General features: G+C 38.3%; 2 protein-coding genes across 2 annotated transcripts in view; one reads left to right on the plus strand and one right to left on the minus strand.

Moving 5' to 3' along the window:
* Positions 1 to 303: 303 nt before the first annotated feature.
* LOC108629419 (proline-rich extensin-like protein EPR1) lies at positions 304 to 6,051 on the minus strand. Its single transcript, XM_018032067.2, has 3 exons — positions 5,337 to 6,051; positions 1,327 to 1,791; positions 304 to 1,010 (listed from the first exon to the last, which is right to left on the minus strand). Exons 1-3 carry the CDS (start codon positions 5,349 to 5,351, stop codon positions 921 to 923), a joined length of 570 nt encoding a protein of 189 aa, XP_017887556.1. The 5' UTR covers positions 5,352 to 6,051; the 3' UTR covers positions 304 to 920.
* Positions 6,052 to 9,046: 2,995 nt separating this feature from the next.
* LOC108629388 (dynein beta chain, ciliary) overlaps positions 9,047 to 27,268 on the plus strand; it is a 25,227-nt gene continuing 7,005 nt past the window's right edge. Inside the window, exons 1-52 of the mRNA XM_018032034.2 lie at positions 9,047 to 9,085; positions 9,270 to 9,500; positions 9,583 to 9,690; positions 9,764 to 9,965; positions 10,040 to 10,192; positions 10,251 to 10,459; positions 10,548 to 10,778; positions 10,844 to 11,047; positions 11,130 to 11,321; positions 11,386 to 11,595; positions 11,708 to 11,982; positions 12,588 to 12,706; positions 12,767 to 13,084; positions 13,206 to 13,281; positions 13,345 to 13,524; positions 13,589 to 13,664; positions 13,740 to 13,892; positions 14,107 to 14,202; positions 14,314 to 14,654; positions 15,301 to 15,457; positions 15,519 to 15,751; positions 15,806 to 16,095; positions 16,338 to 16,486; positions 16,753 to 16,998; positions 17,062 to 17,286; positions 17,357 to 17,558; positions 17,614 to 17,780; positions 17,838 to 18,250; positions 18,356 to 18,626; positions 18,818 to 19,080; positions 19,167 to 19,477; positions 19,563 to 19,678; positions 19,749 to 19,960; positions 20,031 to 20,234; positions 20,294 to 20,365; positions 20,457 to 20,672; positions 20,887 to 21,124; positions 21,389 to 21,581; positions 21,668 to 21,845; positions 21,914 to 22,042; positions 22,243 to 22,462; positions 22,540 to 22,701; positions 22,777 to 22,923; positions 22,987 to 23,148; positions 23,260 to 23,496; positions 23,568 to 23,789; positions 25,169 to 25,420; positions 25,690 to 25,816; positions 25,928 to 26,061; positions 26,176 to 26,413; positions 26,539 to 26,726; positions 26,815 to 26,984. Of these exons, the coding sequence (XP_017887523.2) occupies positions 9,062 to 9,085; positions 9,270 to 9,500; positions 9,583 to 9,690; positions 9,764 to 9,965; positions 10,040 to 10,192; positions 10,251 to 10,459; positions 10,548 to 10,778; positions 10,844 to 11,047; positions 11,130 to 11,321; positions 11,386 to 11,595; positions 11,708 to 11,982; positions 12,588 to 12,706; positions 12,767 to 13,084; positions 13,206 to 13,281; positions 13,345 to 13,524; positions 13,589 to 13,664; positions 13,740 to 13,892; positions 14,107 to 14,202; positions 14,314 to 14,654; positions 15,301 to 15,457; positions 15,519 to 15,751; positions 15,806 to 16,095; positions 16,338 to 16,486; positions 16,753 to 16,998; positions 17,062 to 17,286; positions 17,357 to 17,558; positions 17,614 to 17,780; positions 17,838 to 18,250; positions 18,356 to 18,626; positions 18,818 to 19,080; positions 19,167 to 19,477; positions 19,563 to 19,678; positions 19,749 to 19,960; positions 20,031 to 20,234; positions 20,294 to 20,365; positions 20,457 to 20,672; positions 20,887 to 21,124; positions 21,389 to 21,581; positions 21,668 to 21,845; positions 21,914 to 22,042; positions 22,243 to 22,462; positions 22,540 to 22,701; positions 22,777 to 22,923; positions 22,987 to 23,148; positions 23,260 to 23,496; positions 23,568 to 23,789; positions 25,169 to 25,420; positions 25,690 to 25,816; positions 25,928 to 26,061; positions 26,176 to 26,413; positions 26,539 to 26,726; positions 26,815 to 26,984 (10,142 nt within the window). The 5' untranslated portion in view covers positions 9,047 to 9,061. The remainder of the gene's footprint in view (positions 9,086 to 9,269; positions 9,501 to 9,582; positions 9,691 to 9,763; positions 9,966 to 10,039; positions 10,193 to 10,250; positions 10,460 to 10,547; positions 10,779 to 10,843; positions 11,048 to 11,129; positions 11,322 to 11,385; positions 11,596 to 11,707; positions 11,983 to 12,587; positions 12,707 to 12,766; positions 13,085 to 13,205; positions 13,282 to 13,344; positions 13,525 to 13,588; positions 13,665 to 13,739; positions 13,893 to 14,106; positions 14,203 to 14,313; positions 14,655 to 15,300; positions 15,458 to 15,518; positions 15,752 to 15,805; positions 16,096 to 16,337; positions 16,487 to 16,752; positions 16,999 to 17,061; positions 17,287 to 17,356; positions 17,559 to 17,613; positions 17,781 to 17,837; positions 18,251 to 18,355; positions 18,627 to 18,817; positions 19,081 to 19,166; positions 19,478 to 19,562; positions 19,679 to 19,748; positions 19,961 to 20,030; positions 20,235 to 20,293; positions 20,366 to 20,456; positions 20,673 to 20,886; positions 21,125 to 21,388; positions 21,582 to 21,667; positions 21,846 to 21,913; positions 22,043 to 22,242; positions 22,463 to 22,539; positions 22,702 to 22,776; positions 22,924 to 22,986; positions 23,149 to 23,259; positions 23,497 to 23,567; positions 23,790 to 25,168; positions 25,421 to 25,689; positions 25,817 to 25,927; positions 26,062 to 26,175; positions 26,414 to 26,538; positions 26,727 to 26,814; positions 26,985 to 27,268) is intronic.

Consider the following 27,268-nt stretch of genomic DNA (forward strand, 5'->3'; position numbering starts at 1 on the left):
ACGGTCTTTGGATCGACTTAAAGACCGATAAAAGTGTTTAGGAGAATGCCTCATGATGCTATAGATATTTTTATAAGTTGTTTAAAGTACTCTTACGATTTTTACGAACGGTGTTTAAATTCCATTGAATATTTTCCTACTACCTTTTAAAACAATTGACTATGTACATTCTGGCGACGAATTTTTCGTGAGATCAATTCTGAACGTATGTGCTATTTGTCAAATTGAATTGTACCCTAAAATACCAACGTTTCTACCATATGTTATAGTTGACTACCTTTCCTGTTCTGAATAAATGTTCGTAACTGAAATGAAATTTATTTCATATTCCCCAATCATAAATTTATAATAATATGCCTTATCGTTGAAGATAAGAACTGGATTGGCAAGCTCGTAATAAAAAATTGTAAAACACGTTCTACAAAAGTACAAATAGTTTTATTAAAATATACATGTACACCTTATAATTATTTTCGTTGTTAATTAAATTCCCAAGTCATCATCATCATCTATTTGTCTATGATATGTGTAATCATTCTAAGCAGTGTTGACATTTTCATCAAAGATGTTTCCGACTGTTTTCTTTATAAGATGTGGAATTAAATCATTTGAAGAATCGAATGTTTATAACTATTATCTTTATAATTTTTCTTAAGATTTCGCTTTTATATCTTTCTGTTTTATCCGTGTTAAAGAATGTCCTCACCGTGATAAATAGACACTTGGACTATAATAAAAAATCTATGCGTACGAGTCTAGAGTCTAGACTGAACCTACGAGACTCTGTAAGAGTAATAGCGTTACGTGCATATCAATTTCCTCGCAATCTCATGGACGATTCTCATTCTTTAACTCATGAGATTGGTATACCTCATTCGACTCACTGGGAGCATCGCATTACTTGCTAATGATATACTTATTTAGTATGGTCCGCCAGAGCTCGGTGGGCCATAGTTATCCGAAGGAGGTGATTGCGCCGGTGGTCCATATTCCTGGCTCTGTTGCTCTTTCTGTATCATAAGAAATATGATACATTTAAAAACGACGAAACACATTCGACTGATAAACCTCAACAGTTCATTATTTGATAAGCGATTCTTCTTGCTTCTTTTATAGATTAACACTTGATATTCTTTTAATTACAATTTATCTTGCCTCGAAAAGAAAAGAAATCCTAACGATCAACTTCTCTTCCAACTAGCTGAACAATTACAGACATATGCATTTTCCTTAGCGAGAACTAGTTGAATCTCATATTTCATTGTCTCCTTTCGCTTTCTCTTGAAACGATTAGCCGCTCAAAGAGTCGGGTCACGTTCGACATACCTGCGTTTTGTATCTGATGAAGTAGACTTCCGGTTTGCTGGGTTGCGTCGGTGCCTGGGTAGGTAGTACTACTTCTGGCGCCTCTTCCGGTTTCTTCACCAGCACGTAGATCAACGTCTTCTCCTCGTCCTGAGGCGGTAACGGCGGCAAAGCCGGTGCCGTCGGCGTGGGTGGAGTCGGTGCTTTTATGAAAACGATCTTGTAGTGCTTCTGTGGCGGCGCAGCGGGTGGGATATACTTTGGTGGTTTGTATTCCGGCGCTTCCGGGGGTGGCACATGGACGTAGACGTGCTTGTGGACGACCGGCGGTTGTTGGGGTGGCCCGTAACGGTCCGGAAGCGACGGGGGTCCGTAACTACCGGATCCGCTCGGGAGGCCACCACCGCCCGATGGAGGGAAGTAAGAATTGGCTGGGGGTTCCGGTGCTGGTTTCGAATACGCGGATGCTACCAACAGTAGCGTGGTCTGAAAAAATTTGTGTTTGTGTGAAAAAATGTTGTTTGGCCGTCCGATGTTTCTCCATTATTGTTGTAAATGATGTGGTTAGCGAAGAAACAGATGCGACGATAAGGCCATAGTAATTCTCCTTTATGTTTTGTTATGTGTTGTCATGAGATGTGTCCATGGTAGTTTATATTTGTGTTTTGTTAATCATTGTTAATGCGAGTATGAGGTATCCATAATAGTTTCGATTTAAGCTTTGTTAATTATTGTGAATGTGAGTATGAGGCGTCCATGGTAGTTGCGATTGTTATAAGTATAAGGTTTACATACCATGCACAGTTCTTTAATTATTCTAAAGTTAGATTAGAACGCTAGATGACATAATGATAACATCCAATCGTACAGATAAATTGAATCTTCACATATTGAAAGCTTCTTTTATTTAAGACATCAGTAATTGCTTAATCGTCTGGTTAAAAACAACCCATCGAATTAAATCTAACGTAACCGATTTGACTAAAGAGGAGAATTATCTGAGGTAAGGTTTCTCTTTAAGAGAACATTAGAGAAACATTGACATCGTTCGAAACCCGTTTTGAATGCACTAGACATTGCTTGAGATAGTTGCAGTAGCTTTGTAGTCACTTTCAGTTTTAACGTAACAACGTTTGGCAATTTCCTTTGTTTGTCACACATGCACGTCTATCTACAGGTAAAATTTCTTGCGAAACGATGTTACGTGAACGATGATAATTTTTATGTTTGACATTGAAATTGTTTTACATTTCAATACGTAAATCAATCATAGGAGATTTAAATTGCTAATTTCAGTAATTTAGAACGTCGTAATTATCTGAACGTGTGAATGAATTTCAGCGAATTCTTCGACTGATTATGCGAGAATTTAATTGACGTCGTTCAACTATGTTACAAGTTAATTTGTACAGAATTCATTTCTACTAGAACGATTTACGACCAACACGTGAATGAAAATGAATTCGGAAACGTACCACGCAGGAAACGTGCGATTTAATCTACTCCTTCACGTCGACCAACTTTCGCACAGATTTCAAGTGTTGACAAATTTGTCATTGATAAGTTTAATAAAAGGTGAGAGAAAATGAGACGTAATTAAGACGTCGCGTTAATCGTTTCCAGTGACTTGATTTGAAAAAAAAAGAACCAGCGACTTTTACTTTTACTTTCGGTTACTGCTTTCCCCTTTTGGATCTCCTCGCTCTGTTTTTTCCTTCTAACGGATATTGTTTATTAAAGAACATAATTATCTGCTTATTGGCTGATTACGAAACCGATTCAGTCATTGAATTCCACTTTCGCCAAAGCTTTTCTGTGAAACTCCCCGCGGTGACTAATTAATAAACACGTATCGTTAAATTGAATAACTTGACCACCTCGAACCCAGGCGGCGAATCTCATCAATCATCTAAGAGATCGCGACTTCTTTCTATTTATGTAAATTAACTAATAATGACCTGCTGTGTTAAAATTATAAATAAACCAAGTTTTTATGCAGAACCAAGCGTTGTTGAGATTTCTTTGAAGACCGATAATGCGCGATCTAATTATAAACCGTCTTTCTAGTATCGCGCGTAAACACCCAGTGGAATAACTCGAGCAGGGAAGTGTCAGATCTCGCATTCCATTCCTAATTGCACGCTGCGACTGGAAACTAGATACAATTGAAACGAGGCGGGAAACGAGAAGCTCACGGTTAACGTGATTATCGCGCCGATGTGTGTACCTCGGCAGGAAGTAATAACAGGGAATACAGTCGCGTCAAGGATAATTAGACGGTTGTCGGGAGATTGTACAACGGGCCGGTGAAATTTTTCCCCGAAGATGTGCGAACTTATTGTTACCGTTGGTTAAGGATCCGTTAAGATCTGGCACAGGCGCGTGTTCCTTTGGGTCTCGTTACGTATTGCCGGGGAAGGCACAGGGAAAAAGGGAGAGAACGACCAGTTACGTAAGCGTTACAATTTAACATGGGTAGAAAATCGGTTGCGAAACGATCGCGAACACTCGTCGGCTGCATTTCTAGCGCGTGCTGGTATACGTGCGAGCGAGTGCGTGGTCACATGCACGCGGAATACGCGATCAACTTTCTTCTGTGAAAACAATTCGGCTACTTTCGAACGTTACTCCAGATCATCTGTATTGTGTCCGTACACTCTACTCCATAAATCTACCGCTGATTAATTTAGAACAGGAAACCTCATTGAGTCGCTAGCTCGACGCACCACGAGTAGTCAGTAATAAATAACATAATACAGTTTTATTGTATTTTTATAAGATTGAATTTCGATTGGTTGAAATACCAGAATGATCTCCATAGAATAGAAAATTAACACGTTGGTTATGATAAATATTTTAATAAATTAAATAATTTGTTTAGAACAATTGTTTTTACTGATTCACACGTTTACGGGCGAGAGTGTATTCTCTCCTTATTTTTAGCGCTAACGAGCTTTTCCTACTCTTCACGCTGCGCTCATTAATTTGAAATGATCATAGGAGTAGACAAGACATTAAGCTTACAAAAATGTTGAAACTGACGCGCGATTCACTGTAGATTAACGCTTCAAACGAACTCCCGCAGATGTAGAGCGGAAAGTTTAGGTACTAAGCATTAAATCGTGAATTATCATAAAGATCCTATTTTTTGTCTGATTTCTTTCGACACAGAGAGTGAACATAATTTTCACCTCTTTAAAGAGAAATACGGATTAAACAAATTTTCAATTACTATTTCAACAGAATCCCCAAACTATTAAACGAAAATTGAAGTTATGGTAGATTGAAATATCATTCGAGTCGTAAATCACTAATAAAATGTAGGGTGCTGTACCCAAGGGACGGCGAACATACTTAAAAAAGGATCCAGTCACCCATTACGGGGTACAGATTACGGGTTCCGAAAAAATGAGAGAGGGTCGATTGGAAAGGGTCGTTACAAATACAACTACACCGCGCGTGTTGCAAAACGAGCATCAAGAAATTATCAGTATTCGAACGTGTACTTTCACCGCATTTGCCATACCCCGCTCGGATATCGATACGTTCAATTCCCATCTCCAGAGATTGCCCTTTTATGAAACGAGACCACGGACCTCTCTCGAGAATTTAATTGGAAACCGGTAAATAAGCTTGAAGCGAGACGATCGCACAAAAAATATTCGTCGATTCCAATTTAGTTTAATTAATGTATGTTAGATTACAAGTGTATAACAATGAATGATGCAATGAAATAGAACTATCATGGAAGAGAAGAGTGCCAACTGATACGAAGATGGGATAGAGTATTGACCAAGTTATGAATGAAAGATAAGGGAGACTCGCGATGAGCACTGAGGATTTTTATGCAAAATAAAACTACAATAATATAAACGAAAAATGCATTTCAGGATTATCATTTAAAAGCTGCAATATACTTTTGATACTTTCATCGTATGCTGCACTTCAATGAAATTTTTCTTTAGGTTCAATTGATCGAAAAATGCATAAAACCCACAGTCTCGTGATGAACAATGGACGGCAGAACTCACCAGAAAGACCAACATCGTTGAATTTCGCGGTGATCGAGGAGGAGGGTACTAAGCCGAAAGGTAGACGTCGTAAAGGAGAACGTCTTTCACTGACGATCTTTCACAGTTTGTGTCGGCCGGATCGACACATTCGGACTTTTATACGGGCCTGGAAGAGGGGAAAAGTAACATCCTCGATCCTCTTTCTACGCCCGTTCGATCATCGATCGGGGGCGATCTTTGTTCACGACGCTACGTAATCCTGATCTTATTACGGATTTAACGGCATCCCCGGAGTGGTGAATTTTCGATTCGCCCGTTTTAGAACGGAGATTACGCGGAGGCGAAATTTACACCGGGAAACTTGGCACCATTCAAACCCACGCGATCGGAAGCGGGAACAAAGGATCGCCTTTAATTTATCGTATATTTTAGTTTAATTACTTTCGTGTTCGTTTAGATACGATCGCGATCCTAGCTGTCTGAGAACCAATCAACCCGTGAATTACATTTACTGACACGAATGAATGGATCTAACAACTTTTCTCTGATCGTATGTCGGATAGAAGCTTCTCGTAGTTAAAAACAATGAAATCATTTTTCAAAACGTTATTACACGTAATTTCTACAAATTTCGTTTATTGATACAAACGAGCGGATCTCCGATTAAAAACTTACTTGTACACTTTTTATGGATAAGAAAAGAAATGAAAAGTCATACAAAATTAACGATAGCAACAGGTAACTTGACTCGCTAGATACCTGATGAAGATAAACATTTCATTAACTCAGCTGTGAGGATAATACTCAGCTAATGTAATGCACAGTAGCTATAAATAAGCGTTTACACGCTATTATACTTATCATGAAGGAAACAGTAAATCACTCATCATCATTGTTATAATATATCTATAAACATAGAACATGACCGAGGTGCATAATTTGACGTCTGTCATAGTAACACAATTTTAATGTTTTCCCTCCCTACATGAGCAACACCCAAGTGGCAAGTGAATAATAATCCCTGGCAGCATATTTATAAGAGAGGCGATACACGCAGAACATATAAAGGAAGAAACATGCAATTGTATCATTATTTATAACAATTGTAATAAATCTCAATTTAGACTTAATTTTCCCGGAGTTTAAGCATGGCAACCGTTCGAACGAAGAAGAATGGCGTGATATTCGACACGGTTGGCACGAGGAAAAATCGCTGGGCGTAAAAAGCGTGGTCGTAATTTTGGGATCGAAATGACGCGGCGGAGGAAAGTTTGAGCGAAGGTGAAATGGACGGTTGACCGGTACGGAGCGACCGAGTACGGTTCAACCGCGGGAGAAGCGAGCGTAGTTCGTATCGCAACCGATCGTTCCGAGATTACAAGAAATCCCGATTACATCAAGGCTCGTTGAGCAAGCCCACGGATGCGCCTTTCGGAAAGAGATCTCTCGTCGAGAGTCATATGGTGGTTGGATATCGGTTCTGGAATCGATCGCCGAACCCATAGCGACGCCGCGGCACCGCGCCGCCACCGCGTCGGTTTGGCCGTTCCGAATCCGGTGAGGTTACCGGGTAACGTCCTTGATATCGGCCTAAATTCCTGCGGACGCACTTCAGGTATTTTCTCCGTAACGTAATTCCAGAGGCAGAACCGAAGACGACAGAAGGAGGCAGAAAAGAAGGAGACGGGCGAAATGAAGACGAGCGAAAGTGTGCCCGGTATGGTGGCCCTCACGGTGAAAGTCAAACTAATTACGAGACGGGCACGGGCACGTAAGCCGCCCGGAGAGTTACCGTTGCAAAACAATCCTCTTCGCTACGAATATTAACCCGGAACACCTGCCCGCTTTCCACTGCCGAGCCGAATACCTTCTCATTCGCCTCTTCTTTAATAAACCGGGATATACTCGTCAACGGTGCCAATTTTGAATCAAATCGAGGCCGATCGAATTCTTTCGTCCTTGGACAGCATGGCCATTCTACTCAAACCGAAGGCAGCGATGGACCACATAGTAAACAGCCTCACAAATGAAATCTATTCTCAATACCAAATTCAATGCTATCGACGATGTTTATTTTTTACTAAAAAAGAAAGGCGCTTGTCGATGCTTATGTACTTTCTCAGAGGAATATGTTAATAATAAATTATGTAAAGATGCGCATGAAAAGTCGTTACTTCCTCATCTGAGTAATTGTACTACGCAACCGTGATCCTTTTTACACCCACTGTTACACTGCATTCTTTGTATTTCCGAAGAAGAGAAAATAAATTAGCACGTAGGCATAAATAGAAAGATCGAAAAAAAGCTACGTGCTAGTTACAATAAAGATTACGCACTCGACATGATTACTCCATTGCAGATTATTCAACTGTTTAACACGTATCTGCAATTTGTACGTTTACTGCCTCGTCCGATATCTTCCTATTCCATACAACAAGCGTGTTCTTATATAATTGAGATACTATAAAGGCATTATAGGTACATGATCTTACGTGTTAACCAGTGATTGTTGCGTCGAGCGCTAATCACTTTTCAGAAGATACTGAAGAGATAGTCGATTACGGCAACAATATTGAAATTCCGTGTTAGGTATGAGTAAACGGAAGGATATTAAGGATGTATTGGCTATACAGTCAATCCCAAAAGTTTATGTACCTTAGAAAAACGCATTTGCTATAATTAAAAAGAAATCAGACGTCGAAAGAATAATGCTAATAATAAATAGCTACGTGCTAAAAAGTATAGAAGGAAATATCCAATTAAGTATTGACGCTGACGAAAATTTTTTTTTCCAAAATTTCGAAAAATGCTTGAAATAAAAGTTGTTTTCCTTCTAACTTCGATATTTAACGAGTTACATATAATTATATGGCATTTTATGGATGTTGACAAAATCCGACCATCCCAGCGTCGAAACGGCGAACTTTTGGCAAAAAATTGCATTTTTCCTTAATTACTCCTAAACCTGAATCAACGGGAAAATTGCACAGGACCTTTCTTGTAGAGGACGACGAGATCTATAATTTCCATATAAAAGTTTTTCGCTAGCATTAATAGTTTACGAGTTATTGACGAAAAACGAAAAAACAGTTTTTTGCAAATTACTCGGAAACTATTGGCGCTAGCGACAAAATTTTATATGGAAATTGTAGATTTCATCGTCGTCTACAAAAAAGATCTGATGCAATTTTCCTGTAGATCCATCCGTTTTGGAGTTATTGGCAAAAAACGAAAATTTCACAAAATCTGAAGGGGCACCCCTTGGAAAAATCTCGGAAAAATAAAATTTCTTTTGTTGTTGTTTATTATTAGCATTGTTCTTCCGACGTCTGATTTCTTTTTAAAAAATGCGTTTCTAAAGTGCATAAACTTTTGGGATTGACTGTATAGCCAATACATCCTTAAGAGAATGATCAGCCATAAACTACCTGTGTTCATGCAAATTAATTAACCAGCCTATCGATTAGATTTATCAAGATCTACACGATTAGATCTCGAAGTCCCTGAAGGTGTCTGAATTTCCTCGTCACCTGAATCGTCATTTTTTATATAATATTCTAAGAAGTAACCCAAGCGGATGATAAAAAATGCCGGGTTCAATTATTAAATAAAATTGTAAATACGAAGGGAAAATGCACGACAGAGGCGGAAAAGAGGAACAGGAGGAGGAGGACCAGCGGTTGGAGTACATGTACACTTATCTCACGTACTCCAGAAAACTAAAGCCAGATAGATGGACAAAGATGTTGTCGCACGCGGAATTCAGAGTATGTCAAACTGTTCCAAATATTAGTTTTTAGTTCGAACAAGCGTGGAAAAATATGGTATAGAATTTGTTCGAGCGTTAATGCTACTTTATCCGTGCACCTGCGATCGAAGACCATATTTCTTCTATAGCCTTTTGCGTCTTATAAATTATTTGAATCGGTCTTATCTTTATCCCTGGTTTAGGAAATTCTTATGAAATTTTTTACCGTCACTACGGAAATGGTACTTGTGTTACAAATAACACCTGCTGGTCTATTAGTACCACATCTCGGTATAACGCCTTCCAAAAGGAAACTGACGTATTTTATGAAAAAGAAACCGGAAACGATTACCGAGGATAATTACAAAGACGTGTTGATACCTGGCGACATGGCACCGAATCCTATCGAGGAATTAGCCGTGCTCGTCGAAGATGTTAGCTCTACAATAAATCATTTTTATCGAAAGTTCGAACTCGAAAAATTACGAATGATTGAGACGTTTGCAATATTCCCAGGCATATGTACCTATTTTATCCAATCCAAAAAATCACGTTGGCTGGCCGGAAGTCGTGCGGAAAGATGTTAAGAAACAAGTGTACGATCTACGAAGTTTAATATGGCAGGTACAACAGGTTTTACAATGATCTATGCGATAGAAAATGAATCAGAAGTCCATGACGATTTATTGAAATGCAGGTAAAAGGAAAAATAACGGGACAAACTTTACTACCGATGCCTATGGGTATGGAAGAAATTTTAAACGCGAAATTAAATAATAAGAGTACCTCTCAACTTCAATTAAAAAGCAATATCGAGGAAATCGTAATAAAATGGGCGTCTCAGATTAACGAGATCCTTAATGAGGAATTCAAGAGGAATGGAAAACAAGCCATATCTGGTAATTTAATATAGCAGCTTGAATTTCAGAATTTTCTGTATCTGTAATAATTAATCACATTCCTATTTCGTTAGAATTGGATTATTGGAACATGAGATTGAAAAATATGGAATCTCTCTATTATCAGTTGAAAGATTCGAAAGTAATGCAATTAGATACGTTCTTAGAACAATTGGAGAGCCCTTATTCTGAGTACTTTAAGAATTTAGTAAAGAACGTGGCTGCAGGTAAATTTTGTTTTCATATTACATTTTTCTGTGAAATCATATTTGTTCAATGTTTCAGCATTACTTGAAACTAGAGATATTAATCTTTACTTGAAACCATTGGAAGTCTATTTCACCGAAATAGAAGCCATGGATTTCAAAGACGTAATGCCGAAATTAAAAATATTGCTACACTGCGTTTGTTTGATGTGGTCCAACTCAAAATATTACACCATGGAACGAATCATCGCTCTTTTACAAGAGATTTCAGATCTGTTAATTTCTCAGGTAATTAACTGTTTCCTAAGGAGATTAGATCATAAAATGAAAATGATCATCAAATGAACAAGCATGGAATGTTAAATGATTTTTGTAGGCAGTGAAATATATAAATCCATCAACACTGTTCGAAGGCGACATCGAAGAAAATAAAGTGAAGATATCTGAGGTGATGCCGTACCTCAGTATCTATCAAGACACTTTCCGAATGTTCAAAGAAAGATTAGATTCTTATTTCAAGTCACAGGACACAAGTCCTTGGACGTTTCATGAGAAGTTGGTCTTCGAGAGGATCCTCATGTTCGAGAAGAGATTAAAAGAAATCGAGGTGTGTAAAAAAAAAAATGTTGCAACATATGAAGTTTTTCAATTTTCATAACTTTCGGGTTGTAGGCGTTATTCGACACAGTACAAGACTATATGAAACTAGAAAGGATAGAGATGTCTGGTTTAAAGGCCAAATCGTTGCTTGCTATGACTAATGATATCTATGACGAATTTCTTAGACTCTATCATGAATTTGGAGACGTGCCTTATGAAGTATTAAAGCCTGAAGAGACACAATTCACCGAGGACTTGAATGAATTTTTTAGCAAAGTAAATTACAATAAAAGAAAATTATTTCTTGTTCGTTTAAAAGGCATGTATTTGTAATTGTACACACTATATGGCATGAAAGATAGAACAGTTTGACCGACGATTAGCAAGCATTTTTGACCAAGTGTTTGCCGAGTGCCATAACATAGAGGCGTCCTTCAAGTTTATTTGGATGATTGGCGTAATTGGCAACAGACCTATAATCATGGCGCAATTATGGCACAATTACAAAGAAGTAATTGACAAAACAAACGTGGCTTTTGATAACGTGAAGGTAAACTTATTTGGTACTAATAAAACCTAAATTTTGTGATTAAAAAACATTTCTTCTTTCATAGCAATTATTCGATGAAAATTTCTCAGGCGAAGGAGGCAAGATGCGTTTGCCACTGGATGCGTATATGCCTCCAGTGGCTGCGTCTTTATCCTTCTTAGCGAAGTTGCGAGACAGAACTCGTTTCCCAATTCGCTGCATGAAATTAATCGATCATCCTCTAATTAACGCCACACTAGACAATGAGCTCAAAAACAAATACGAAGAATTGGAGGTAATATCTGATGCTACAACACAGATCGTTTGAACTAGTCGGGAATTCCATTTCAATTTTTTGCTATTTTATAGCATTAAAATTTTCATTTTCATATATTCATTTTTTCAAGAGGATTATCTACGAGAAAGAGAGGGAAATATACACTGCTTGGGAAGAGAAGTTGCCTGAAATTTGGGAGACGCATTTATCGAAAACTCTTCTGATCGTTCACGACAACAAATTGCTAGAGCTGAATTTTCATTCGGACTTAAGGACCGCTTTGCGAGAGATTCGTTACATGATAATCATGAAGATGCCCGACCTTCCTGAGGAAGCTATGGAATTTTACAACAGATCGCAGTTCTTTTTCAACAGCACTTACAATCTCAATTTGATAGTAAACTGGTAAATATTCTCGATTGACTAAAGCTTTCTAAAATTTATGACGATGTTTGTGTAAAATCTCCTCATGCTCATCTGAAATTCTTATCTGAGAACATTAGTTTTATGAATCGTCTACAAATCATTAGCATATATCCCTCTTATATCTGTCTCTGTCGCGTGAACGTTAGATTCTAGCAAGCACTGGTTGCTTCACGCGGGACCTTGTACGATCATTGAAATGTTGAAATCACTTGTAATATCAAAAAGCTACGAGAATGTCTGAGACATACGATACTTAAAAATCCTTGTACGTAGCACCAGTTATGAAATTTACATTGTCTGTAGATACTTGAATTATTTTTTAAATCAAATGTTTCCAATTAAGTATGAACAATCTGTATACATAAACTATGCGAGAAAGTATACAAAATACAGAAACGATGATTCAGACAGTTGAAAATATGCATACATTGAGCAAGAAGGTATGCATATGAAGGCTTACTAAAATATTAGCATAATAATAATATCATTCTTAAAACATCTCGATTATTTTTAGAATTATAATTTGGGAAAGTCGAGGATTACACGTGGAGAATTTTGTTTTAATATCCATTCATCAATTTCAGGTATAACAGAATTCGAAATGAAAGCGTACCGGTGGAATTTCAGTTGGTAGAGGAAGAAGTTGAAAACATCGAAAATCTAATTAATCACGGCCAAGAGAACTATAATTGGAATTCGGAAGGTACAGAGTACTTGAATACAGGAGGAGAATTTTTCAACCTACTTGAACGAATTGTTTCAGAGGTTCCGGAATACATCGAGAGCCTGTTGCTACTTACTTGGAAATTGCATACCAGAGTCTTTCGGGCGCAGGAGAATCTGAAGAATATTTTGGACAAGATGTACACGTGGGCTATGATGCCGGTCCTTTATCGTAAAGACGCGAGGGACGAGAATTTACTGTCACTGGCTGATAAGGATGACAAGTTCGCGGAAAGATACGCGGAAATCGAAGCGACGGCCGAGGAACTAAAAAAAATATTGAAAGAAAATTATAAACTGTTTTTCGACTTGCTACCTGAGAGCGCTTACGAAAGAGACGACGCTGAATTGTTAGAAGGCGCGTTTCTACTGCAAACATTTGCGTATTTAATATATATTTAATTTTTATATTAAATATTTATACAATATAATTATACAATTTGTATACATTACTTTGAATTAATCAATCGAATTTATAGACCAGACTGAAGAAAAGAAAGAAGAAGGAGAAGAGGGAGCAGTACCCGAGGAAGGAACCGAGACTGCATCTGTGAGGTGAAATAAAAAATAATCTACAAAAATCGAATCACGTAATTGGCGAGTCACATTATTTTTTAGATTAGATGAACAGACAGATGGAGATGAAGAAGGGGGAGAAGGTGAAGCAGAAGAGGAGGTAGAAGAGGAAGAAGAAATCGACGAAGAAACCGCAGCGATGAGGAAAGAGAAATGGCAACCTTATCTATCTTATGTAGACAACTTGATTTCCAAGGGCTTTATCCAAGCAGTCTCCACGAGGTTATCAATCGTTTCCTTAAATATTTAATTATATCAATTAGACTAATTTGATTCATGTCTGCAGTATTTGCTATATTCTCGATGAAACTGATCCCGAAGGCGATCTACTTCCTTCGTTCGAGATCCAAATATGTTTAGAGGTAAAAAATTGTTTAAAAACGGCGACTTCATTATTATGGGACGGATTCTATTATGTTCTTTTATATATTAAAAAGAATCCAAGTATAGTCTTCCGACCATCGGTGGATGTGAACGATCCGGAAGGTTTCTATAAAAATTTTGAGACACTTCTACTCGACATGATGAAAATGGCAACTCTTATCCCACGTGTCGACGCTGAAACGCACGAGGATCAAGAAGATTATTCGGTGTGTTGGGCAGATTTGCATTTAAACATTCGACCGGAAAGATAATTTTCTTGATGAACATATTCACTTTAAGAAGTTCATGTCCGATGACGAACATTTATCACAAAGTTTCTCTCAGAGAACTAACTAATGATTGATTGATATAAACGAAGTTCCCATCACGAACGATTGATCTTTATTTGATACGTGTTATTAATTACATCATTCTTTAAAGACTGACGTTGCCGAGGAGGAGGGTATCGTATTTATGTTGGAAGAAACCTGCAACCGAGTAAAACTCGCATTAGTGGAAGTAAAGGAACACGCTCAGGTATCCAAGTTTTCAACTTTCATCTCACTTTCATATCACTATCGCTAAAACCTTTCGCCTGTCTTTGTAAAACGGAAATTAGCAATCCCGAGGCGTAACTATTGTTTTCAGACGTATGAGAAATATTCATGGCTGTGGTTAGACGACCGACAAGAATATTTGCAATATTTCTTAGAATTCTCAAAGTACGTGAGACCGGAAGACAGAGAGATGATCGACCTAGGCCACATTCCGGAGGATTTGAAAGAGAAGAAACCGGAGCTCGAGGACTTTAAAAAGGAAATCGATTTCTTTTTGGATCTGTACAATGAATGCGATAAAATGAAGAACGAAGAGGTTTTTTGTCGGTGGTTGAGACTCGACGTAAAACCTTTTAAGCAGAGCTTGCTGAACACAATCTGCAAGTGGTCGAACGTGCTAAAGGATCACTTGGTCAACCGCATTACTACCCAGTAATTAAAATTTCCTATCGTATTAACTAATTAATTCTATTCTTCGTGCATGACGTATTTCTGATTTGATGATTACTAAAATTACTCCTAGGCATTTACATCATGAATTGATCGTCATATTTGCTTTCGTGTCATCGTCTCGCTATTATCTCATTTCCTTGTATATTTCACATACTTTCGCTTGGTGGTCGATGGTCAGACGTTCATCGGACGTAACGACTGTTTTATAAAGGGTTATTCCGCGAATTTACGAATGCGAGTCACATTTTGACCTCTAACCGCAAATAGAGCTGATTTCTCCGAAACCACAATCGGAGTGCTCGCTCTGTTGGCACTAATTCTGTGTATTTGCGTAACCGAATAGTGAACGTAATAGTGTTTGGCTCCGAATCACTATTCCGGGAAACTATCAGAGTACCTGACTTTGGCAACCACCGCAGACAATTCACGATATAATCGTTCATATGTTACAAAAGTAATACACAAAGTTAAATTAGTACCGCTAATATTAGATACATTCATCAACAAATAAATGTTCAACAATTAAATGTAAAGAGCAAACTTGTAATATGTATACTATATTTAATTGATGATCCGTAATCAGGAACTATAATCGCTTCATAATTAATATTGATTTTTTTCTCAGATTGCAGGAATTGGAGAACTTTTTAAATGCGGCTATGGACAATTTCTCTAAGCCCATTCAGGAGGACGATTACGAGGGGCTTTTGGAAACGATATATTACTTGAAAGAAGTCAGAGATCGCCAATTCGAAATCGAAGACATGTTTGATCCAATTAAAGTAAATAATCATTTATCATCGACGTTAATTTTCTATTAACTTGTCTTTCTTTACTTTACAGAAAACGATAGAGCTTCTGCAGAATTACGACGTAGTTTTGGAAGATAAAATATTTGAGTGGTTACAAGAGTTGCCGGTTAGTTGGGAAACATTGAAGAAAGTAGCTGCCCAAGTGAAACAAGTCGTTCAACCTTTAATGACTCGACAAATCGAGCTCTTAAAGAAGAGGCTGAGCTATTATGATTTTAAGCAGCAGACGTTTTTGAAAGAGTTCCACGAGAGTCCGGTTTTCGAGTAAGACAGCGTAATTAAAGAGACAATTAAAAGTGGCTAATAATTGTCGTTCAGTCCAGAAAGCAAGGATCCGTACGAGAAATTAAATAACATACACGAAGAGGTCTTAAAGTTTCTAAGCGAGGAGAAGGATTTGCATGCTCAGACCGTGATATTCGAGCAAGAGATGCCCCAGTTCAAAGTGATCAAACAGATACAGAAAGAGATGCAACTTTTGAAAACTGTCTGGGATTATGTACACGTGATTGAAACTTCTTTGAATGAATGGAAAAAGACCACGTGGAAGAAGCTCGACATTGAATGGATGGATCAGGAGTGCAAGAAGCTTCTTAGAGAATTAAGGCGTAAGAAAAATCAATTTTTACAATTGTTTCTCAATAAATAAATTTAAGGCATAGGAAAGGCGAAAATTACCAAATCTTTGCCTAGTTTATGGGAAGTTGATCATGAGTCATCTCGGCGCGCTCGTTACTCCTAGCGTTAAATGAATTCATAATCCAGTATCTCGAGTTGTATCATAGAAACTAAGTAGAATTCTCCCGCACGTGGAGTTTTACGATTGTTTGAATTTCATTTCTCTGGGTAGTCGTGGACAAAGACGTGCGTCCTTGGGAATTGTACGGTAATGTGGAGGCCCAAGTGCGAAACATGATGGCATCATTGAGAGCGGTCTCGGAGTTGCAAAATCCAGCAATTAGGGATAGACATTGGAGAGAATTAATGGCCGAGACTAAGGTAACAAATGCTCAATTACGCCGGCAATTAATATACTGATTCGCGTTAGGGGACAGTGACTTGTCACTGCTCGAATTACTCCATAAACTGAACATCATTAATCGAGATTGCGCCACAGTTTTGCTTACACTTGAACTTGCGTTCTGAGCTAGATCTTGGTCAACTGGGTCGAGTCTCGGATGGACCTTGATTTTAATTAGACATTGCAACACGGTGAAAGCTATAAAATATTCGATACCGTGCGAACTAGAATTTTTCTACTCCAGGTAGCATTTAGTATGACCGATAATACTACCTTGGAGGATTTGCTGAAACTCCAATTGCACAAATACGAAGAGGAGGTGAAAAATATTGTTGCGAAAGCAGTAAAGGAAATGGCGATGGAAAAAATATTAAAAGAATTGCATGACACGTGGAGTACGCTCGAATTTGGTAAAGAATTGCACGAACGCACAAAACTGTACGTCCTGAAAATCGACGAGGAGACCGTTGAAACTCTGGAGGACAATCAAGTAATATTCTATATAAATCTATATAAAAAATCAGCAACCTGTTAATTTATTGATTTGTGACAGGTGCAACTGCAAACTATGTTGGGCTCGAAATTCGTCGGCTACTTTCTCGACGAAATTCTCGATTGGCAGAAAAAACTGAGCACCGCAGATTCGGTGATTAATGCCTGGTTCGAAGTTCAACGAGCGTGGATGAATCTCGAAAGTATTTTCATTGCCTCTGAAGATATAAGAAGCCAACTTCCCGAAGAGTCAAAACGTTTTGAAAAAATCGACAGAGAGTTTAAAGTACTTATTCATAAACCGACGATACGCAAATAGAAGTGTGTCAAACATGAATATTAATTTATTCTTCAAGGAATTGTTAAAAGAGATGACGAGCAATTTGAATATCATCAAAGCTACCAATCGACCCAAGATCTTGGAGAAACTGGAAGAGTTGCTGATACAGCTAAATGTTTGCGAGAAAGCATTAGCTGATTACTTGGAAACGAAAAGATTGATTTACCCCAGATTTTACTTCATCTCCGCAGCAGATTTGCTCGACATATTAAGCCACGGTTGGAAATACTCACTTACTAAAATACAGATAATAGAACCAAATTATTTTTAAAGGAAACAATCCCGAACTGGTTTGCAAACATTTGTCGAAACTGTACGACTCTATCGCGACATTGGAATGGAAAATGGACGGTGGGAAGGCGACGAAGCAAGCTATTGTCATGATTGCCAAGGACGGCGAACTGATGGCTATTCACGGAAGTTGTGATTGCAGCGGAAAAGTATAACAAAGTTTCAAAGGGAAACAAAACAATAAAAATAATTAAATCGTTTTACAGGTAGAAGTTTGGTTGAACCATGTGACAGACGCGATGAAGAGGTCGGTCAGATATCACATATCTCAAGCGGTAGCTACGTACGAAGAAAAACCGCGTGAACAATGGATCTTCGATCACTGCGCTCAGCCTGCTTTATGCGGAACTCAGATCTGGTGGACTACCGAGGTGAACATGGCCTTCTTGAGGCTCGAAGAGGGTTTTGAGAATGCCTTTAAAGACTACCAGAGGAAGCAGATCAATCAACTCAACGCGTTGATAATGATTCTCTGCGGGGAGCTAAGTGAGAGTGACAGGAGGAAAATTATGACAATTTGCACTATAGACGTACACGCCAGAGACGTTGTGGCCAAAATGATTTCCATGAAAGCAGAGTCTTCTTCTAGCTTTCAATGGCAATCGCAGCTCAGGCATAGGTGAAGACATAATGATTTTTAATTTTGTATACTTGGATCAAATGACATCATAAATGTTTCGCAAAACGATCTACGATTTAACAAAACTGTGATTCATGATTAAAGATGGGACGACAAAGTTGGAGACTGCTACGCTGATATTTGTGACGCGTATTTTAAGTACGATTACGAGTACCTGGGGAATGTTCCGAGACTGGTGATAACGCCGTTAACAGACAGATGTTACATCACTTTGACGCAATCGTTACATCTCATAATGGGCGGAGCACCTGCTGGACCAGCCGGGACTGGTAAAACGGAAACTACCAAAGATTTGGGAAGAGCGCTTGGCCAAATGGTTTACGTGTTCAATTGCTCCGAACAAATGGACTACAAGGTGAATTGGTTTTCTCATAAACCCTGACAGCAATATATTTTATTTTGTTATAAATACAAGGATATTCAATAACTTTCATTATATAATAACGAATATTTCAACGAAACCATTAAACAAGTTATTGTACGTGGCCCTTCTCGTTGATATAATACACACTATTTAACTGGACGTAAATTGCTTCTGGTTCCAAGTCTTGTGGAAACATTTACAAAGGCCTGGCTCAAGTGGGGGCGTGGGGTTGTTTCGACGAATTCAACCGAATATCCGTGGAGGTGCTTTCGGTAGTCGCCGTACAAGTAAAATCGGTTTTGGACGGAATAAAGGCCCATAAACCAACCTTTCAATTTTTTGGAGAGGAACTTAATCTCGTGCCTACTGTTGGAATGTTTATCACCATGAACCCCGGCTACGCCGGCAGGACCGAGTTGCCGGAGAATCTGAAAACCTTGTTCAGGTGCATAATGACTGCTTTTGAAATATATTGCAGCACTCAACTTCGGAGAGTTATAATGAAATTTATCACAATTGCGTATTTTAAAGGCCTTGCGCCATGGTAGTTCCGGACTTCGATTTAATTTGCGAAATAATGCTGGTGGCAGAAGGGTTCCAAGAAGCCAGGCTCTTGGCAAGAAAATTTATAACTCTCTACCAACTCTGTCGGGAACTTCTATCGAAGCAGGACCATTACGATTGGGGTCTGCGAGCTATTAAATCGGTCTTAGTGGTCGCCGGTAAACTAAAGAGGGACGATCCTCACAGGGACGAGGATCAGGTATTAATGAGGGCACTTAGAGACTTTAACATCCCGAAAATTGTTACGGACGACGTACCCGTCTTCATGGGGCTTATTGGTGAATTTTCATAAAAATACACGACGATGAGCAATGAACCGATCGATAAATAAATGATCGAATACGAAAATGTTCATTCGTCTAGGCGATTTGTTCCCTGCTTTGGACGTGCCGCGAAAAAGGGATTTGGACTTCGAGCAAGTGGTCCGACAATCTACTTTAGATTTAAAATTACAAGCTGAGGACGGTTTTATATTAAAAGTAAAAATTGAAATATTCTTATCGCATGAAATAAGAAGATAAATGATTAAGATATATTCATTTTGATTAGGTCGTACAATTAGAAGAATTACTTTTCGTGCGTCATTCGGTTTTTATCGTCGGCCTCGCCGGAACTGGGAAAACCGAAGTGTGGAAAACACTTAATCGAACTTACTTCAATCAGCAATTAAAACCGCATTATAACGACTTGAATCCGAAAGCAGTGACTAACGACGAACTGTTTGGAATTATTAATCCAGCCACGAGAGAATGGAAAGACGGGTTTGAACTTTCTGCCTTCAATTCTCGTTTTAGCGATAAATGACTCACTCATGCTGAACGATTTTCTCAGATTGTTTTCCGTAATAATGAGAGATCAAGCGAACATGACGGACAACGATCCGAAATGGATCATTTTCGACGGTGACATAGATCCCATGTGGATCGAATCGTTGAATACCGTTATGGATGACAACAAAGTGTTGACTCTGGCTAGTAACGAAAGAATCGCTTTGACTGATTCGATGAGGCTTCTCTTTGAGATTTCAAATCTTAGGTATTTCCATTCCCACAATATTCTTGTATTCAATAATTGGAATTGAAAATAAATCTTAGGACGGCGACACCGGCTACCGTTTCCAGAGCTGGGATACTTTACATAAATCCACAAGACATTGGATGGTATCCGTAAGTATAATATTTTATGCAAAGTGAAACTTGCCTGATTAAGCTCATAATTACGAATATAGAGTTCGTATTGTTTAATGCGTTGATTTAGGTTTGCAATCAGTTGGATAGAGACGAGAGATCCGCCCGAGAGAGCGAATTTAACCATTTTATTCGACAAGTACGTCCCAACGCTCGTAGAGGTAATGAAGAACAAATTTAAGAAGATCACCCCGATACCAGACATCTGCCACGTCGAGATGCTTTGCGTATTGTTGGACTATTTTCTGACCAAAGACAACTGTCCATCAGACGGTCCAAAAGAATGGTACAAATACGATCTCTCGATTTTTCACCATTAAAAAAACACGTCCTGTAGTCTTTCCAACAAGTACAATTTAATTATAAACTATATCAATTGGGCTGAACAGAGGAAAGCGGCTTTCGTCAGTGCACTGCGATTTTTTATTTCATTTTACAGAAACACGATCAGAGGCCAGCCTTAAATGTCTCATTAATTACATAATTCTTTTTCCGTCAAGGATCGAAATGTACTTTGCATTTGCTTGTATCTGGGCGTTCGGATCGGCAACTTTCCAAGACCAGTTGATCGACTGGCGAAACGAGTTCAACAAATGGTGGCAAAATGAATTTAAAACTATCAAGTTCCCAGTCGGCAGCAACGTCTTCAATTACTTTATCGAAGACGACACAAAGAAGCTAATTCCCTGGTCCGAGAAAATGAAACCTTTTGAACTGGACGCTGACATACCACTACAGGTATTTTTTTTAACATCTCTAATATCAAACAAAGCAATTTCTTGACTTGTCGTAAATTCTCATTTCGAGATAAAGTCCTAATTATTCGAAGTAATTGACTGCCAAATCGATCAAACGATCGGTCGCAGAATTCAAAGAGGACTCATTTGCTTTGCTATGTTAATGAATAAATTCATTTCATTATTCCCACACAAATTTTTTCATAATCTGTTAATTTAGAATTTGAATATTCTCTTTTTAATTTTCCTAAACGACTTTTTGTAGTCTACTCTAGTGTCGACTGGCGAAACCGCGCGTATGCACTTCTTCTTGGACGTTTTCGTAGAAGAATGCGTGCCGGTCATGTTGATAGGTGCTGCGGGATCGGGAAAAAGCGTCATCATGGCTGAGAAATTAGGATCCCTTCCAGATGCTTACAACATCGCAAATGTACCTCTCAATTATTACACCACTTCTGGTAATGAGGATTCAATTATCCGTACTCATATAATTAGACCACAGTGTCTGTGAAATCGTATTTGATACAAATCCAATTGTTTAAAGACATGTTGCAAAGAATATTGGAAAAGCATTTGGAGAAAAAGACTGGTAAAAATTACGGACCACCCGGAATGAAAAAGTTGATTTACTTTATTGACGATATGAACATGCCGGAAGTCGACACTTACGGAACTGTGCAACCTCACACGCTTATCAGACAACATATTGATTACAACCATTGGTATAAAGATAATGTATACACTTGTAAGAAACGAGTCGAGCTTGAAAACCGTGCTTGAAAAATTGCAGGTACGACAAGACTAAATTAACGTTGAAAGAAATTCACAACACGCAATACGTGTCTTGCATGAATCCGACGGCAGGGAGTTTCACGATTGATCCTCGCTTACAAAGGCATTTCGCTGTCTTCGCAGTCAGGTAAATAAATATCATCAGATCTTTTGCAGTTGCACAAAAACTGAATATGGAAAAAACAATATAAACGCCGTTTATGAAACATCAATTATTAAGAATGAATGCATACTGCAATGCACACATAATGAAACGAAATGCATTCTTTTAATGGATTTACCACAAGTATCTATTGCAATGCGACATTCAAATACATTTTATTCCAGTTTCCCGACTATGGAAAATTTAGTCACGATTTACAGCCAAATGCTGGATCAACATTTGATAAATCCTTTCAACAAATTTCATCCAGCACTTACGAAGGTTTCCGAATCTCTATTAGCAGCTGCCTTGTTCTGCCATGAGAAAGTCGCAGCGACATTTTTGCCTACAGCAATCAGATTTCACTACGTATTTAATCTACGCGATCTCTCAAACATTTTTCAAGTAAAATTTGTTTATACAATCGAAACTACTGAAATAGCTGAGACAACAAAGAATCGAACAATGATTCTTGTTTGAAGGGGTTCCTGTTTACGACTGGCGATACTATTCCGACAATGAATCACTTGATTCGAGTATTTGTTCACGAAGCAACCAGGGTGTATTCGGATAAATTAATCAATATGGAAGACAAAATATCTTTTACACACATACTAAAAGAGGCTCTTCGTAAAAATATTCCTGTGCGTTCAGCATTACTCGAATTTGATTCAACAAATGTTGCTTGTTTCACAATATCAATTTGTTATCTCTGATAGGAATTTGATGAGAATATCGTGTTTGCTGAACCACTAATATACTGTCACTTCGCCGAAGGACTCGGGGACCCAAAGTACATGCCAATCAAGGATTGGCCGCAACTCACCAAGTTGTTGGAAGAAGCTTTGGTCAATTATAATGAACTGGTAATAAAAAAACTTAAGGAATTTTAGAATTCCCAGATTTACGTCTCTCGTCCTCGAAAACAGGTTTCAGCGATGAATTTGGTTTTATTTGAGGATGCAATGAATCAGGTTTGTCAGATAAGTCGTATATTAGAGTCACCGAGAGGAAACGCGTTGCTAGTGGGTGTCGGCGGAAGCGGCAAACAGTCTCTCTCCAGTCTCGCTTCTTTTATCTCCGGCTTAGAGGTATCTATTCAAGACTTTCTTACGATATCATCTAACAATCGCATTCGAAATAAAATTTCAGCTCATTCAGTACATAAACAATTTCAAGATACTAAATGTCTCCGTAATTAGGTTTTCCAGATGCAATTACGAACAGGATATTCGCTAGTTGATTTAAGAACCGACCTAGCAGGTCTGTACTTGAAATCGGGATTGAAAGGAATTGGAATTACTTTCCTCATGACTGACTCTCACGTCGCCGATGAAAGGTTTCTGGTTCTTATAAACGACATGCTCGCTTTCGGTGAAATTTCCGAATTATTTGCCGACGACGAAATTGATAATATTGTGAACAGTGTGCGAAACGAGGTATCTCTTTATACTTCATCAAACTAAATAGTATATTAAATCTCATGATATTTATGACCATAATTCTATAGGTCAAACAAACTGGCATGATGGATACCAAAGAAAATTGTTGGAAGTTTTTCATAGACCGGGTACGAAATCGATTGAAATGCATCCTCTGTTTCTCTCCCGTTGGAGCGACATTAAGAAACAGAGCTAGGCAATTCCCTGCAATTGTGAATAACACGTCGATCAATTGGTTCCAAGGTTGGCCGGAAGACGCCCTGAAATCTGTTTCCGCCAGATTTTTGGAAGTAAGGCAATTTCATCATTTGTTGTATCTTCCTTTTATTGCACTGGAGTCGCGGATTTCGCGGCTGGACTCCTCACTTTATAAAAAGTCAAGATGAAAAAATCGCTTTTGATTTATCCTGATATCTCAATCCGCTCCGAAGATACGGGCTTTTAAAGTTTAGATGCAGCGTTTGGCACAGTGACCTAGTTATTTGCTTGGAAAAAGCACGCATCAGCTGAACCGACCGTCTAATCTACTCATCAAAGAGTAATGGACGGTGAACGAAATAATTGATCGGCTAGTCTTGAATAAATAAAATTCTTGATGTAAAACTTGTTCTTTGCCAAGCGAAAAGTGTTTTGGACACAAGTAGTAACNTAGTATATTAAATCTCATGATATTTATGACCATAATTCTATAGGTCAAACAAACTGGCATGATGGATACCAAAGAAAATTGTTGGAAGTTTTTCATAGACCGGGTACGAAATCGATTGAAATGCATCCTCTGTTTCTCTCCCGTTGGAGCGACATTAAGAAACAGAGCTAGGCAATTCCCTGCAATTGTGAATAACACGTCGATCAATTGGTTCCAAGGTTGGCCGGAAGACGCCCTGAAATCTGTTTCCGCCAGATTTTTGGAAGTAAGGCAATTTCATCATTTGTTGTATCTTCCTTTTATTGCACTGGAGTCGCGGATTTCGCGGCTGGACTCCTCACTTTATAAAAAGTCAAGATGAAAAAATCGCTTTTGATTTATCCTGATATCTCAATCCGCTCCGAAGATACGGGCTTTTAAAGTTTAGATGCAGCGTTTGGCACAGTGACCTAGTTATTTGCTTGGAAAAAGCACGCATCAGCTGAACCGACCGTCTAATCTACTCATCAAAGAGTAATGGACGGTGAACGAAATAATTGATCGGCTAGTCTTGAATAAATAAAATTCTTGATGTAAAACTTGTTCTTTGCCAAGCGAAAAGTGTTTTAGACACAAGTAGTAACTCCAGTTGCCAGATACAAACAAGCAAGGTTCTAAATATTATAAATTTCCTTCTATATTCATAATGTTCCCTCGCGTATCCTACTGTCATAAAATCTTTCCCTTTTATGCGCCTTGAGTTAAACATTTCCTATGTGCCGTTTTATTAGCATGCTTAATTAACCGCGTAAGAACCATGAATCCAATTTACTACTAAAGCAGCTCTAGTTCCTCAATTGTGCCCATTGTAGTTTCAGTTAAGTCACGTGCTACGTTTTCGTTCCAAAGAAAGTTCCGGTTTACTAATTAATCACACTAAACTCGCATATTGTCCCATTCAATTATCGTTTACAGCAACAAGTTTCAACTTGCTGAATCCTACACATAAAAGCTCACTCTGTCCTCTATTAATAATTGCAGGAATTGGAGGAACTCCCTTACGAATACAAGAAATCAGCTTCCTTGTTTATGTCATTCGCGCATACAAGCGTCAACGAAATCTCGCTGCTTTACTTGCAAAACGAAAAAAGATACAATTATACAACACCAAAATCGTTTTTGGAACAAATTGCGTTGTACTCGAAACTGTTGTTGGAGAAAACTTACGACGTCAAGGCGATGATTGAGAGATTGAAGAATGGTCTAGAGAAGCTCGAGTCTTGCGCTGCCCAAGTAATGACTTCAGCATTAGCAGACTGCACATTTTCGTGCCAAAACATATCATTTCTGATATTAGTTTACAAAATATTGAGGCTTCTTTTGCTCGAGAATAACCATGTGCATTATTTTTTTTTGCACTTATTTTTCACAATTATTTTTGCACATTTCTTTACATTTTCTATTTGCGGTCGAGTCGTTAAATGACATGCACATTTACTCTTAACGGTGTTGCCGAATAATTAACTTGCTTCGTAAGTCAATACGATTATTAATTCGAATAGGTAAGCGACTTGAGAATAGTATTAGCAGCGCAAGAGATCGAGCTGAAGAAGAAGAATGAAATCGCGGACAAAATTCTGGCCGAGGTTCGCGCGGAAAATACTAAAGCAGAGGCAGAGAAAACCATTGGTACCACTTTAGTCATCAAATTATGAAAAATTAATTAAATCATTCACACGTGATGAAAAAAATTGTACAATAAATAGTTTCTATATAGTAAATAAGTAATATTGACAACAGTGTCTGAAGAAGAGGCCAAGGTAGCGGAAATGAAGGAAATAATAGCAGAGAAGCAAAAGAAGTGCGACGAGGATTTGGCAAAAGCAGAACCCGCTGTTCGTCAAGCTGAAGCTGCCCTCGATACATTAAATAAAGTAAAACAAGAAATAACAAAATTTATTCAAAATTGTCCACATGCAGACACCAACTATTTTATAAATACTTGATCTATGGATTTTAAAACTATATTAGATTACTATAAACTCCAGAGTAATCTAACAGAGTTAAAGTCTTTCGGAACACCGCCGGAGCAAGTGACGATGGTAGCAGAAGCCGTTTTGGTCCTGTTTTCTCCGAGGGGTCAGATACCGAAAGATAGAAGTTGGAAAGCGTGCAAAGCTATGATGGGTCACGTCGACAATTTCCTAACGCAACTACGGACTTACGACAAAGAAAACATTCACCCTAAAATAGTTGACACTATTCAACCTTACATCAACAATAAAGGTTCACAATCTTATAACCATTTGCCTCTATCCTCTTTTATATACTTGCATTCAGTAAAAGCTATCGTAATTAATTAAACTAAAATATATTAATCTTCTCTATCCACGTAATGATAATACCGTCAGATTTCGAGCCGGAGATTATTTACTCAAAGTCGCAAGCAGCAGCGGGTCTTTGCAGTTGGGTAAGAAATATAATGGTTTTCCATTATATTAACGAAACCGTAAAACCGCTGAGAGCTGCTCTCGCGCAAGCTAACGCCGATCTAAAAGCCGCTATGGATCACTTGCACGCCTTGAGAGCGCGGCTAGCCGTAAGCTTTTGTTAAATAATACAATTTCTTCCGTTCTAACGCTTACGCGTAAATACCCGAGTTTAAAAGACCACCTTTCCGACGACAGGAGCTGCAAAAAGTGCTCGACGTCCTGGGAGAAAAGATGAACGCAGCTTTAGCTGAGAAACAGAAATGTCAGGACGAAGCTGACGCTACTGCTTTAACGATCGATCTCGCGAATAGATTAGTAAATGGTTTGGCGTCCGAAAAAATTCGCTGGACTGAAGAGGTCGGACAGTTAGTATCCAATATTTAAATCAGTCTTTCGATGTAGCAAAACTATGACACATTTGTTGTTAATAATAACTAAATGCGGTTCGTTAAGGATGTATTGACTATGCAGTCAATCCCAAAAGTTTATGTATCTTAGGAAAACGCATTTCCTATAATTAAAAAGAAATCAGACGTCGGAAGAACAATGCTAATAATAAATAGCTACGTGCTAAAAAGTACAGAAGGAAATATCCAATTAATTATCGACGCTGGCTTTTTATACAGAAATTGTCGGCACTGACATCCTT

Source organism: Ceratina calcarata, unplaced genomic scaffold, assembly GCF_001652005.2.
Source record: "Ceratina calcarata isolate Rehan_Ccalc_2016 unplaced genomic scaffold, ASM165200v1 scaffold569.2, whole genome shotgun sequence".
NCBI lineage: Eukaryota > Metazoa > Arthropoda > Insecta > Hymenoptera > Apidae > Ceratina > Ceratina calcarata.

Bases quoted from the DNA above. Each gene is read 5' to 3' on its own strand.
- LOC108629419 (XM_018032067.2), bottom strand. The intron at 1,011-1,326 runs GTATGTCGAACG...CTTATGATACAG, and splicing joins TCATCAGATACAAAACGCAG to AAAGAGCAACAGAGCCAGGA.